Source organism: Erigeron canadensis, chromosome 8 (assembly GCF_010389155.1).
Source record: "Erigeron canadensis isolate Cc75 chromosome 8, C_canadensis_v1, whole genome shotgun sequence".
Lineage (NCBI taxonomy): Eukaryota > Viridiplantae > Streptophyta > Magnoliopsida > Asterales > Asteraceae > Erigeron > Erigeron canadensis.
In genome coordinates this window covers 10,534,666-10,547,804 of record NC_057768.1, presented here as the reverse complement: position 1 = coordinate 10,547,804, position 13,139 = coordinate 10,534,666, and the positions used below count along the sequence as shown (strand labels likewise).

The following is a 13,139-nucleotide window of genomic DNA, read 5'->3' as shown; positions in this document are numbered from 1 at the left end:
ACTTTATGCATCTTTTGTTTCTGTAGTTTTTTTTAACGTTCTCAATTAATTTGGCAAAAGTTCTGGAACTAAATTTGAGACAGAGAGTAAATGACACATATGACTTTGATAATTTGTCTTTTAATCTAAAAATAATTAATTAACTTAAATCTTGATCAATTAGATCTAAAGGCTAAAATGTTATCTTATTTGTTTTACCATAATAGTTGTTTTACAATAACCAACCCCATATATATATATATATATATATAGAAAGATAAGTTAAAAAGAAAAATAACAAATAAAAGTTTTCAAACGGTACTTAGAAAAATATTTTTTCAAAATTGAAGAGGCTCCCACCATGGCCCAGCTTTCTCGTTTTCCTCCTCGTCTTCTTCGCGACAAAAAACATTTGATGAAGCACCACAAAGAGCCGATCCTAACAGCTTCCTCACGATAAAGGCTAACAAACGGGCAAGCGAGTATTCCCTGGGATGAGAAAGAGAGAAGATGTACACTAAAGATATAAAAAAGTAATTAATGTTTGCGAGGTAAAATGAAAGGAGATAAGAAGTAACCAAGTACATTAGTTTAGTAAGTTAGTAATTACATAGATAAATGATACAATAAAAAGTAAGCAACGTGATGATTATTTAAGATCAATATGCACATGCTAACCAATCGTAAATTAAACCAGAAATAGCAAAAGATGTAAACTTAATTACTTCTAATTCCAAACAACGTCTAAGACTTTCCAAGAAAGCACAAGAAATGTTATATTAGTTATGTAAGGTTTTTTCGGTAGGTGAGAACGTGATTATTTAGTGTGCTTTGAGCAAGTGTTCCCTAAAGAGAGGAGACTCCATTCACAGGCTTTAATCCGTACAGAACATTAGTATCGTTACATTGATCTGTAAAAGAAAGAAAAGAAAGTAACTTTTCTAAAATTATTTTGGTTGCATTTAAAATTTTGTTAGACTTTCGTTCAGTCCTCTTTTACCAGTGAATGCGAAAGGAGCTTTGGTGACCCTTATATGTAGATCAAATGACTTATGAAAATCTACTTAGGTTTGAACAAATATTTCTAATCTAACATGTTAGACACATTACGAATAAAAGATAACCTACTTGATCCATGATAAGTTAATGGATCATGACGTTTCAAAGCTTATGTTTTATTACTCAATCTGTTTTTCGCTTTTTAAAGTTTTCTTTTTCAACTTTTTACCCGAATCGTTTTTATTTGTGATATATAATATTCGATGAAATTTACACAAAAGTTGCACGTTGATTTTCTCCCCAAAACTTACCAAATACACTACAAAAGTTACCTAAGTACACTTTATATATAGCCATTTCTTTCTCAAAAGCATCAAAGTTTTTTGGCTGAATACATAGGTTCAAAACTTCAAAACCCGTTTCAACATGTGAGAGATGACGGTAATGTTACTGTACGGGTTGAAGAACCATGTATATGGATAAAGATATAATATTTTTTTATATATATAACACTTTGTATTATCAAAGAGCAAGATACAAATTAATGTTTTTCAACAATCCAACTTAATAGCTTCAAATTCGCTCCATAGTTCGACCTTTCTTTTGGTTCAAGATTGGCAATGGTGCGTTGGCAAATGCTTGGTATGACAATTGGTGTGATTATTTACCTCTTTTAAATAGCTTGTCGCTTAGAGCTATTCATAATGCCGGTTACAACATGTCTTCCAAGGTTTCACATCTTATCTCTAATGGTGTATTGAATTGGCCTACTGATTGGGATAGTAAATTTATTATTACTATTCCTAATCTATTGCAACACCGTTCTGATGAGGTATTATGGAAGAATGTTCAAGGTAGTTTGGATGACTTTTCTGTTGCTAATATTTGGGACACGATTCAGCCTAGGGATACGCCTGTTCAATGGTATGCGGTTGTTTGACATGCTTGGTGTATTCCAAAACATGCTTTCCATTTATGGCTTGTCATGAAACAAAAGCTGAAAACTCAAGATCTGCTTAGGACATGGGATGTGGGGCACTTGAATTCGCAAGGCCCTTTGCTCTGTTCATTATGTAGGATGCACGCTGATTCACATGCCCATTTATTCTTCGAATGCTCTTATTCTGCCCAAGTTTGGAATGGGATCTCTTCATATGCATGTATTCCAATCACGGCTTTGGTTTGGGATGCTATTATTGAAGATGTTATTCTTTTGTCTAAAAAGAAGAATGCTGAAAGCCTTATTACTCGACTAGTTCTTGCTGCTACTACCTACTTTATATGGCAGGAAAGAAATGAACACCTCTTTTCATCTTCAACAAAGAAACGTTCTGCTCAACAATTTATTCAGGTGATTGCTTCAACGGTTCGCTTAAAGCTCATGACTTTTCGATTCAAGCAGAATAGTAGGGTTCAACGCTTTTTTGATATTTGGAAGCTTCCAACTACTTTAATCAACTGAGAGTAGTTGGCTTGGCATTTTTTTGTTTGTCATTTAGGTGTGTATGTCTAGTCATTTGTATTCTAGTGGCTAGAGGTTGGGGTTTCATGTAGACTGGTCTGTCGGTTTACATGTCTTTGGTTATTTTGCTTGTCTTTGTACTAGTTATATTGGCACTTAGCGAATATGCCTGAACTTTATTTGTTGATATATATAATGCTAACCAGGGGCGGAGGTGTGTGGGGGGTAAGGTTGGCCATGGCCCACCCCCACCCCCCATATTGATACAATATAAATATGAAAGTTTGTTAGTGTTATCGTCAAAAAAGTTGCAGGTTAGATACTTAGATGCAGGTTCCATAATCCTTAGTGAAGAAGATGAAGTAAACTTATTTTCTACAATATAGGTCCTTGTTAGTATTTTTATATATATTTGAACCCTTACATATACTTTATTTGTTAATTTAGCTCCCTAAAAATATAACTAATTATATATTTTGACAAAAGTTTATCTCTTTTGTCATACTCGTAATACTCACAGTCATGGATTTCAGAAGTGGCATTTTGAGTTTTACACATTTTACTCTTTGAAATAACATTTTGGATTCTATATACTGTATTTGTTTTTTTAATTATAAAAGCTAGAAGATTTTTCTTAAAATAACATGAAAAAGTCTTTTAATCAATCAATTGAAAGCTTCAATTATAGCAAAAAATTTTCTTTACTAAACTAAATAATTTATAACTAATCATAAATTAGATTTTTTCTATAACATGACACATTCGATACCTATAACACAACAAAATAATTGATACTTTTCCTTCAACATACGTACAAAATTTTGTCAATCACTGTTTGACATGCATCCGTTTGACCCGCATTTTTTAAATGATCCGTTTTGATCCGTTACCCAAACCCGTCCGCTCCGCCCATTTTGCCAGACCTACTGTTTATCGTCATTATGTCCACCTATCCTAAATTTTTGGCTCCGCCACTAATGTTAACCAGGAGTGACGGCCTTTTATCGAAAAAAACAATTCAACTTAATACATTATTATTAGCAAATAGTATACGAGGTTGAATCAAGTTAACCACTAACGGTCAGACTTAAGGCCCACGCTAAGTTTATATAGCCATTTAAAAACCGCGTGTAAATTTAGTCGTTTAAAAACCCCGCGTAAATAATCAATCAAGATTTCTCACTGAAACCTAAATATGTCTCTATTTAATAATCCCAATTCCCAACACAAATAACACCATCTTTCTCTCTGCTGCACCTCTCTGTTTTCCAATCATTTTTTTTTTATTTTTCCGTCACCAAACCCTAATTTTCTACTATATAAATAACGAATAACTATAATAATCCCAACACAGATTCACATTCTTCTCTCTGCTAGACATCTCCGTTTCTCAATTATTTCGTTTTTTCGCAAGATGTAATTACTTAACTCAGATTAGTATTATGTCTCTATTTTCTTATTTATTTCTTCTTAACAATTTCTTTATTTTGTTGTACTAGATCTATCTGGGCATGTTACGATGTTCATTATTTCTTGATAACCCCTTGAAAAAAAAGAAATTCTGGGTCAAATTTTATCTTATTTACCCAATTATTTAAGAACCCACTCGAAAAAAGATTCAAAAGTTTTCTGCAAATTAAGAATTTATGCTGAAAAAAAGCCCATGTTTTTTTTTGATTTTTCTGCAGAATTAAAAGTAGTGATCTTGGTTTATTATTTGGGTCTATTTGTTTTATTTTAGATTACTTAAATAGTATATAGGTTAAAAAGAAGGTTAAAATTTATGTACCCAGTTAGGGTGGGGGGAGAGCTTCCCCACTCCCCTCCCCTCCCCTCCCTGATTTTTCTTCTCATCCCCTCTCCTCCCCTAATGCTAGGAGCACCTCGTCACCCCTTCCCTCCCCTCCCCACCCTTTTCTATTTAATTTAATTTCTATTTATTTTTAAAACTAAAACATTTTATTTAATAATAATTATTGTTATAATCAAATAATAATAATAATAATAATAATTATTATTATTATTATAATGATAAATAGTAATAATGTGTAATAAAATAATAATATAATGTATAGAAAACAAAAAAGAAAAAAAAAAAGAAACATTGAACCAAATTATAAATAATTTAAATTTCAGGGTATAAATTGTAAATTTGAATTTACTTAAGATTATATATAGATAGTGCCAGTCTTCTTTTCCAACCAAACCTGCAACCTATATATATATATAAATATGAATATATACTCTTAAATGGCAGCTCAGTATAAAAAAAAAGAAAAAAAAAAGAAAAGCATAGCAACGGTCACAATATCGGCAGCAAAACCGACACAACCCTCCCCAAAACGCTGCCCACCCAACCGGTACCGGGGGGTCGGCGCGGTGTGCCAACCGGTACCGGCCCGGTACCCGTTCCCTCCCCTACCCATTCCGTCCAGCCTTAATGAGCACACTTGAAAAAGATTCACAACATATCTGCAAATTTAAATTTTATGAAAATAAGTTTTCTTGAATCTTGATTATTCTGCAGAATTAAAAGTAGTGATCTTGGCTGATTATTTGGGTCTATTTGTTTTATTTTAGACTACTTAAATAGTATTTGGGTTAAAATAAGGTAAAAATTTATATACCTAGTTAATGAGCACACTTGAAAAAAATTCTTTACATATCTGCATATTACAATTTTATGAAAATAAGTTTTCTTGAATCTTGATTATTCTGCAGAATTAAAAGTAGTGATTTTGGTTCCTTATTTCGCTTGTTTTAGTTTGATTGTAGATTAGTTTAACCAGTATTCGTTTATTAATATATGTTAACTTCTTTTTGTATGATTTAAATTCAGATCCATTAGTACAAGCATATGATGGGGCGAGTTAAGACACGAATGGAATTCATAACATCAGACAAGAAGCGTAAATCAGTTTTTGAGACAAGGAGTAACTGCATCAAGAAAAAGGCCAAAGAGTTGTCAACCCTTTGTGCAATTAATGTGGGCTTAATTGTTACAGATCCGACGACATCATCATCATCATCATCATCATCATCATCATCATCATCATCATCATCATCATCATCATCATCATCATCATCATCATCATCATCATCATCATCATCATCATCATCATCATCATCATCATCATCATCATCATCATCATCATCATCATCATCATCATCATCATCATCATCATCATCATCATCATCATCATCATCATCATCATCATCATCATCATCATCATCATCATCATCATCATCATCATCATCATCATCATCATCATCATCGGATACAAATATAAAAACTTATGCTTGGCCCAACAACAATGGTGACCGAATCCTACTCGATGATATGATCACAAGATATAAAAATCAAGGTTCGGTTAAGAGGAAAAGAACCAATGTTGAAGGATTTTTGGGTAATGATGAAACTCAAGTATACCCAACACCAAAACTGGATTTGAAGTATGAAGAAATGTCTGAACAAGAACTGCGCAAATTAGCTACTTTCTTGCAACACAAGGTTGAAAAGGTGAAAGAGAGAATTCAATATATTAGACCACAACTGGTCGATTTTAATTCTGATGATGATGCAGACTTGACGTATCTGCTGGGGCAAATTTTGGACAACCCCATGACTCCAACTATTGATGATCTTCCACCCTTACATGACACCAATATAGATTTTGATATCCCATGGTCTAAGGATTTGCCATTACTTGTGGATCCCACAACGAACTCCTCTTCTGCTGATATAAGTTATTCTATCAATCTGCAATCAGGACATCAATTGATTGAGACAACTCCAGATTTTCAACCCGCGATAACACAATATCCCTATGAACTTGAAAGTTTCAGTTATTATTTGAACAAACCGCCGCCTCAGTACTTTGATGCGCCTATTTTCTGTCAACCAACGGATCCACAAACCAACACCTCGAGTTTATCGCACCTAAACTCCAACAGCAGTGTATGGAGTATGCCATTGCTCTCATAGCGGCTGTTCTGTTTAGTGAACTCTTATTCTTATAGTTTTGTTCGAATCAGGTACTATATCGATTAAATGTATCAATATTATGTTTATAGTCCATTTATATATCTTGAACCAATTCTTTAATATGTTATCATTCATTAAAACTTGGTGTGTGCAAATATTCTTCATGACTACTAGTTAGTTCTGGTCCCCTGTATGGCTGTATACTATATATGATTTTTCTGACATTTTGAATGATACATATAAATATGCTTTTTGGAATGAAAGTCGTAAGTTATATCATCGAAAACTGAATTATACAAGTTGAAATTAGAACATTTTTATCACGATTTTATGTCTGGATTGAGTTATATATTCTTAATTTATTATATAACAATTTTAAGTTTTTTAAGATTTTACAAAGTATCCAGGTAGTATTAATTCATAAAGCTGCAATATTTGTGAAGCTTAGTAGTTGAATAATCATAATGATATTTAGCTATAATATAAAAACCCTTACTAAGAAAATCAATCCTTTTTGTGAAATCTATTATTGTGGTTTGTCTTGGAAGGATGATGATTTATAATCTTTGATTGGCAAATACAAGATGATCTATACTATATTATTGTGGCCCGTCTTGGAAGGATGATGATTTATTCTAATCATACCCTATTTAAGCTTGTATGCTTGTGTTAAATGCTTCACTAAGTTTCAACAGTTAGAATCAGTTTCAGTGTTATTCGGTTGTCTCTTTTCTAATTTAAAGTTTATAGGTGAAGTAAGCAAAGATATTGGTATGATGGTAATGAGCCAATATGAGATGCCGGTTTTTGGTTTGTTATTTGGTTTTGTGCATGCGCATGAGTTTAGCCTATATGTTCATGAGCTTGAACAATTAAGTTGATGTCATTGTTGTGTTTTTGATAATTGGATGTCGGTGGCCTGTTGTAACTATTCTCGTTTTCCAGGTAACCCAAAACTGTTTGCCATTAAATGGGCCGGTCTTTAAACGTAGTAACTTCAACTCGGGATGAGCCATACAAGATTTGGCGTTTGGCGACATATCCTTGATGACCTTGCTTTCCGCCTACATCGTATCAAGTGAGACTTCTGAGTTTTATATTTAGAAAATTATATGTCCTTTTCTTCATTGTTGAAGGAATTTCCAAGAAAAATATAGCAAACACAGAAATCATTACCCTCATTCTTTTAACATATATGTCCCTTTCTTCTGTAGCCTTTAATGTCTTTATTATTATTTTCACTTTTGATACTTTGCTATTTCACTAACATATTACATTTAGCACTTTCCCAAAACCAATATCCAAGTTTTCTTTAAAAAATGAAATTATTGAAGAAAATCTCATGTTTTCATTTCATTATAGCAATTCTTAACAAGTTTCATACCAATTATAATGATATTAAAATATATTTTCCAGATGAATTCCCTGATGACAACCTTTCTGAGATCCTATCCAGACTCACTGTCAAGTCCCTACTTCGGTTCAGCTCTGTCTCTAAACCATGGCTTTCTCTCATCAACAATCCAGCATTTGTGAAACTTCACTTTACTCATTCTGCAGCTAACTGCCACACAGCCATATTCATTGCGGCTTTCGATCCATGGACACAAAAACGACATTTTATCTCAGTTCCTCATCATGGTGGACCTGTCACTCATCTTATCACACTCAACGATGCTTCTTCTAATAACAAGAGAGAATTCACAGAAGCCGAACATCTCAATGGGTTAGTGTTATTTACTTCAGGAAATGGATTTATTGAGAACAATTTTGCTTTTGTTGTAAACCCCAGCACTCGTAAGGTTTACAAACTTCCTGGTCCGGCTTCTGTGCCGTTTTACAATTATGGTGAGGTGCATATTTGCTACTTCTTTGGATTCGACGAGTCAAAAAATGAACATAAGATTTTGAATATCAGAATGCTTGGGATTCGATCATTAAGACCATTTAAACCGACTACTGTAGAGATTATGATTTTCTCTATGTCAACCCATTTATGGAGAAAGATAGATGTGGATCTTCCTTTTGATGTTAGTGGTGAGCATTGGTACCTTGGTACCAAACATAGTATTTGTGTTCATAGCGTAATACATGTGATGCTTCAAAGTCAGAACGAGATTTTGGCTTTTGATTTGAGAAAAGAGAAGTTTGAGATAGTGAATCTTCCTCTGGATGCAGTTCCCCGTGAAACGTTGAAACGGTACTATAGGAAAGGTGTGAATATGGTGAAATCCAACCAGCCTTTCCTCATGAAAATTAATGGCTTATTAGGAGTTGTTTGTCATAATCAGGTGAGGGAAACCAACGAATTGCATATCTGGATACTACAAGATTATGAAAATCGTGTTTGGGGCAGAGAAACCATTACTTTCTCCAAGTCTTGGTTTTTATTAGATGGCCCTTTCCCTTTAAATCCAATGTTACCAAAGGACATTATATATCCCAATAGACGATTGTCTACGGATGTGATCAATGTACCCATCTATGACATGGAGAATAGAAGTATGACTCAAGTAGCATTCACTCTCGGTCATGAATTTCTCCATTCTGGTAGCCTTCGGTTTGATCTTGTTAGGAGTTATGTCGAAAGCATCTGGCCTTTATAGAGGACTTCATGATCCTATGGAGGTTCACCAATCCAATCAATCAGGTAAAATGCTGTATTTTTTAGTTTAAGTTTTGTTGTTTGTTAAGGTGACTAGTGAAATTAAATTTATTAGTCAAGGAAACTATATATTGTAATGTCGGGGTATATTATTCGATTTTAACTTTTGGTTGTGACTCATCGTAATATATGTCCAAGTTCTTGCGAATGTTGTCAGGGGTATTCTGAGCGGTCATGTCAGCAGCAACTTTTCTCATCGTTGAGGCGTTTTATCTGCAAACAGCTAGCAACCTGATATTAAAACACTAAATTAATTATCAAGAACATGATAATTAATTTATTTTTTTCAAGGTAAATAATAATAGCCCACGGCCCAATATTGGGCATTTGACATATATCGTTAAAAGTTTACATATAGTATTATGACGTTACAAAGTGTTCGATTCTTCTGGAGCTGCGGGGAGACGTTACATATAGTATTATGACGTTACAAAGACTTTTATTATGACGTTACAAAGTTTACATATAGTATTATGACATATTGTTAAAAGTTTACATATATTGTTAAAAGTTAAAACGGCCCGTTTTGACCTGTTTTCAAATTGCCTGTATTGACCTCGACTCATTTTGCTCCCGACCCGTTTTGTCCGCCTTCTATTGTATGAGCTTTATTAGTCTTCCGCCGTTGTCTTCATCTGGACTTTATATCTTCAACCTTGCGACTCGTCTGTTCTCGCCTTAATTAAGCATAAATTTCAATATACTTAACTAACTGTATATTTCGCCTTAATTGAATGTAACAGCAGGGCAATGAGTTAACCGAGATTTGCACTACCATGTAGCAGCTGAAGTAATTTAAACCCACAATCGAAAATGAACACCACAAAGATTCTAATTACCCGCTTTCATCTAATTACAAATCCGCTCTAATTACAAATCCGCTCATATTTCATCTATTATATATTCAATTTTTAACTTAATTGAATATATAGACAGACGATGTAAGCTTAATACGATATAACAATACTACAAGATAAGTTACATGTGCCAAGCAAAAGAAAGTTACAATACCCCAATTACAGAAAGATCATTTCTTTACTATCTTGATCACCTGGGCCCAGATAATTCCACTGCTTGTAGGTTATGAGTTGAATCAAGAATACAAACAGAGTTAGGAAGTGGTGAAAGGTAAGTTTGTAGAACTTCCCTTTTCTGCCACTTATCCCATCTTTCTGGCAGCCTGTTACCTTCCAACGTTCTTACAACATCTGACATCTTTGGCCGGTTCATTGGTGAGTCTTGTGTACATTGCAATGCCAGCTGAATTAGCTGTTCAACCTCCGACGCTACATAATTGGTTTGCAAATCGGGATCAAGGACCAATTTCTTCTCATTAAGAAGTCCTTTTACCTAATAAAGCAGAAAAGAATAAAAAACCTCAGTATAACAACTAACACAAATTTTCTATAATCACTATCAAAAAGCATACTCAAAAGTCAAAACCAAAGAAGAAAGTTATGACAAAAGCATACCCAATCCAGTGGCATGACGTTACCATCATCGTTAGCAAGTCGAGCAAGATCAAACACCCTTTGTCCAGTAATGAGTTCCAAAAGCATGATCCCGTACCCAAAAACATCAGTTTTTTCTGATACATTTCCAGTTGAGAGATATTCAGGAGCAATATGCCCGAACGTGCCACATCCAGCTGTCATGACATACGTGTCATTGTAGTCCATTAAACCGAAATCTCCAATGACAGCCTCAAACTTCTCATCCAAGAAAACGTTAGAAGCTTTAACATCATGATGAATAATCTTCAGATCACAATCATCATGCAAATATGACAGTCCTCTTGCTGACCCTATTGCAATCTGTTTACGAGTAGGCCAATCTAATGGTAGCTGGTTTGGCGGTCGGTCTAAAAACACAAGCAATAATGTATGAATACTGATAAAAGAGTACGATGTTAATGTTGTGACAATTGGTGATGAAACCTGATGCGAGTCCAAGTGTGAAAGAGAAGGCTATGATGTATTTAGAGGCCCAAGATAGAGCTACTAATGGTGCCTCACAAAAAGGGGCAGATCTTGAATTATATGGCTTTGTTTTAACCGTATGACCAGTTAAAAGGACCGCTGGAACGCCATTTTCTGTGAGTTATATAGCCTTCGGCGGTTTGGGTCAGCCTTTGGGCCCAAAAACGCCATTTTCTATAAGTTATTAACCTTTTTAATTTTTTTTCCATTATTTTGGACTATACTTTTGTCATAATTTTCCGCCCACTTGTTTTTTTAGGCCCTTTCAAACTTCGCATGTCATTGTATATACTTGTAACCCTAGGGAGCTAATAAGTTATCATTTTTAATAAAAATCAATTTTCTCCCTATACACAAGTTTGTGTTAGTGTGAAAAATCTCTAAATTCCGGTATTATTTTGAATTAACAAATATTAGAAGAATTGTTATTGCTATTCTTGTGAATCAACAAGTTCAATTATTTATCCAAGTTTCCGTTTGCATCAATAACCTTAATTACCTTTATTCAAACGTGATGCAACGCTTCCATTGGCCATATAGGGGTAAACGAGCAATCGTTCCTTTGGTGTCATGCAAAATCCCCTTAAACAAAGGAGATTACGATGAACAGCCATACTAATCATCTGGACTTCCTTTTGAAAATAATACTCCCCACCTTGGGTTCGTTGTTCCTTCATCCGTTTTACAGCAACCCATGAGCCATCAGCTAGTCGTCCTTTGTAAACGTTACCAAATCCACCCTTACCCAATAAGTTTTTATTGCTGAAGTTATCGGTCGCAGCTTGTAACTCTTTGAAAGAAAACCGTTTAACCTGCCCCATATGAAATTTCGGTTCTTCTTCTGCTACATAAATTAAGGAGCGTATTACATGACGACTAGGACATGCCAGAAGTTCGCGAAAATCAAATGCATATGCATGCCGATTAAGGTGGCATTTATCTCAAAACAAAGTAAGCAGAACAGTAAGCCACACAAAGTGTGTTTATAAATTTAAGGCATCAAAAATTCAAATTTAGATAAATTCTTTGGCAGGGCTAAATATTATTTTTAGAAAGTATAAATTCTTTCTAGTTAAAATATGTCTGAGATCATCGAGGAAATTTATGGTTGTAAAAAAAAAAAACGCTTGACTCGGCCAGTCAACTGTGGTCAAGTTCTAAAAAACACTAAAAAATGGATGCAAAAATAGGTCTGAAATTTGGATTTTGTGGCCGAAGATAGAGACCAAAAATATACTCCAATAGAAAGCATATATATGTGTACCTTGTTTGCTGTTCAATGTTGAAACCTTAGAAAGTCAGAGACGCGACGGTGGTAGCGGTGACCGAAGTGAGAAAGTAAACAGGGTGTCTGGTATTTTGGAGATGATTCCTTCTTGGTGGGTGTGTATTATCTTTTATTTGAGAAAATGGCAAGGTTTAGCTATCCTTTAATTGAATTTCGGGAAGACATAATCTACTTAAATCGGTCAAAGACGGCAAGTCTATATAAATTGGGAAAGCGTTGACCTTGAGTGTTTCATTCTTTTTCTAAATTACACCATTGGGTCACCAGTCAAACTTTGAACCCAAAATTGATGGATCATACCCCGTGCTTTTATGCTGCGTTTATTTCAGATAATTTAATTAAATATGAAGAATTGGAATGAAATTTCAATCCTTAATACATTTAGTTGTTTAAATAGGAGGAATCTAATTTCGTAAAAATGTAAACATTCTATCATTTAATGTAATCTTCATTCTTTTGAGATGGAGGAAGAATTCACTTGAATTCTCAAAAACTCAAAAATATTACGTCAAATTCCATTCCTTCGGATTCCAATTCTTTCGAAAGATTTCATTCCTTCTAAAAACATTTTGTGAATTAAACGCGCCTAAGAGTCTTTCTAGTAGATACAACCCCTTGAAATGTTTTTGTTTAATATTAATACATTTAGCACGTGTTTGGTAACAAAAATCAATATTTTCGAATACATTTTTTTTTCTTTACAAACTAGAACTAGATTTGTCCCCGGACATTGTCTCGGAGGACACATCGTTTACTGTGTATGATAAGACATAAATTTAGAA

General features: G+C 34.1%; 3 protein-coding genes across 4 annotated transcripts; 2 read left to right on the top strand and 1 right to left on the bottom strand.

The window, feature by feature from the left end:
* Positions 1–4,707: 4,707 nt before the first annotated feature.
* On the top strand, positions 4,708–6,524 carry LOC122579026. Its single transcript, XM_043751107.1, has 3 exons — positions 4,708–4,842; positions 5,280–5,489; positions 5,718–6,524. Exons 2-3 carry the CDS (start codon positions 5,298–5,300, stop codon positions 6,423–6,425), a joined length of 900 nt encoding a protein of 299 aa, XP_043607042.1. The 5' UTR covers positions 4,708–4,842; positions 5,280–5,297; the 3' UTR covers positions 6,426–6,524.
* On the top strand, positions 6,405–9,238 carry LOC122579025 (F-box protein At1g30790-like). Its single transcript, XM_043751105.1, has 3 exons — positions 6,405–6,475; positions 7,371–7,503; positions 7,842–9,238. Exons 2-3 carry the CDS (start codon positions 7,473–7,475, stop codon positions 9,029–9,031), a joined length of 1,221 nt encoding a protein of 406 aa, XP_043607040.1. The 5' UTR covers positions 6,405–6,475; positions 7,371–7,472; the 3' UTR covers positions 9,032–9,238.
* Positions 9,239–9,899: 661 nt separating this feature from the next.
* Positions 9,900–12,515, bottom strand: LOC122580440 (somatic embryogenesis receptor kinase 1-like). 2 transcript variants are annotated; one of them, XM_043752713.1, is made up of 4 exons: positions 12,334–12,515; positions 11,569–11,913; positions 10,563–10,951; positions 9,900–10,440 (listed from the first exon to the last, which is right to left on the bottom strand). In XM_043752713.1, exons 2-4 carry the CDS (start codon positions 11,888–11,890, stop codon positions 10,138–10,140), a joined length of 1,014 nt encoding a protein of 337 aa, XP_043608648.1. In that variant the 5' UTR covers positions 11,891–11,913; positions 12,334–12,515; the 3' UTR covers positions 9,900–10,137. The 2 variants fall into 2 exon arrangements, with proteins under 2 accessions (XP_043608648.1, XP_043608647.1); XM_043752712.1 differs by having other exon boundaries at positions 11,569–11,910.
* Positions 12,516–13,139: the final 624 nt, after the last annotated feature.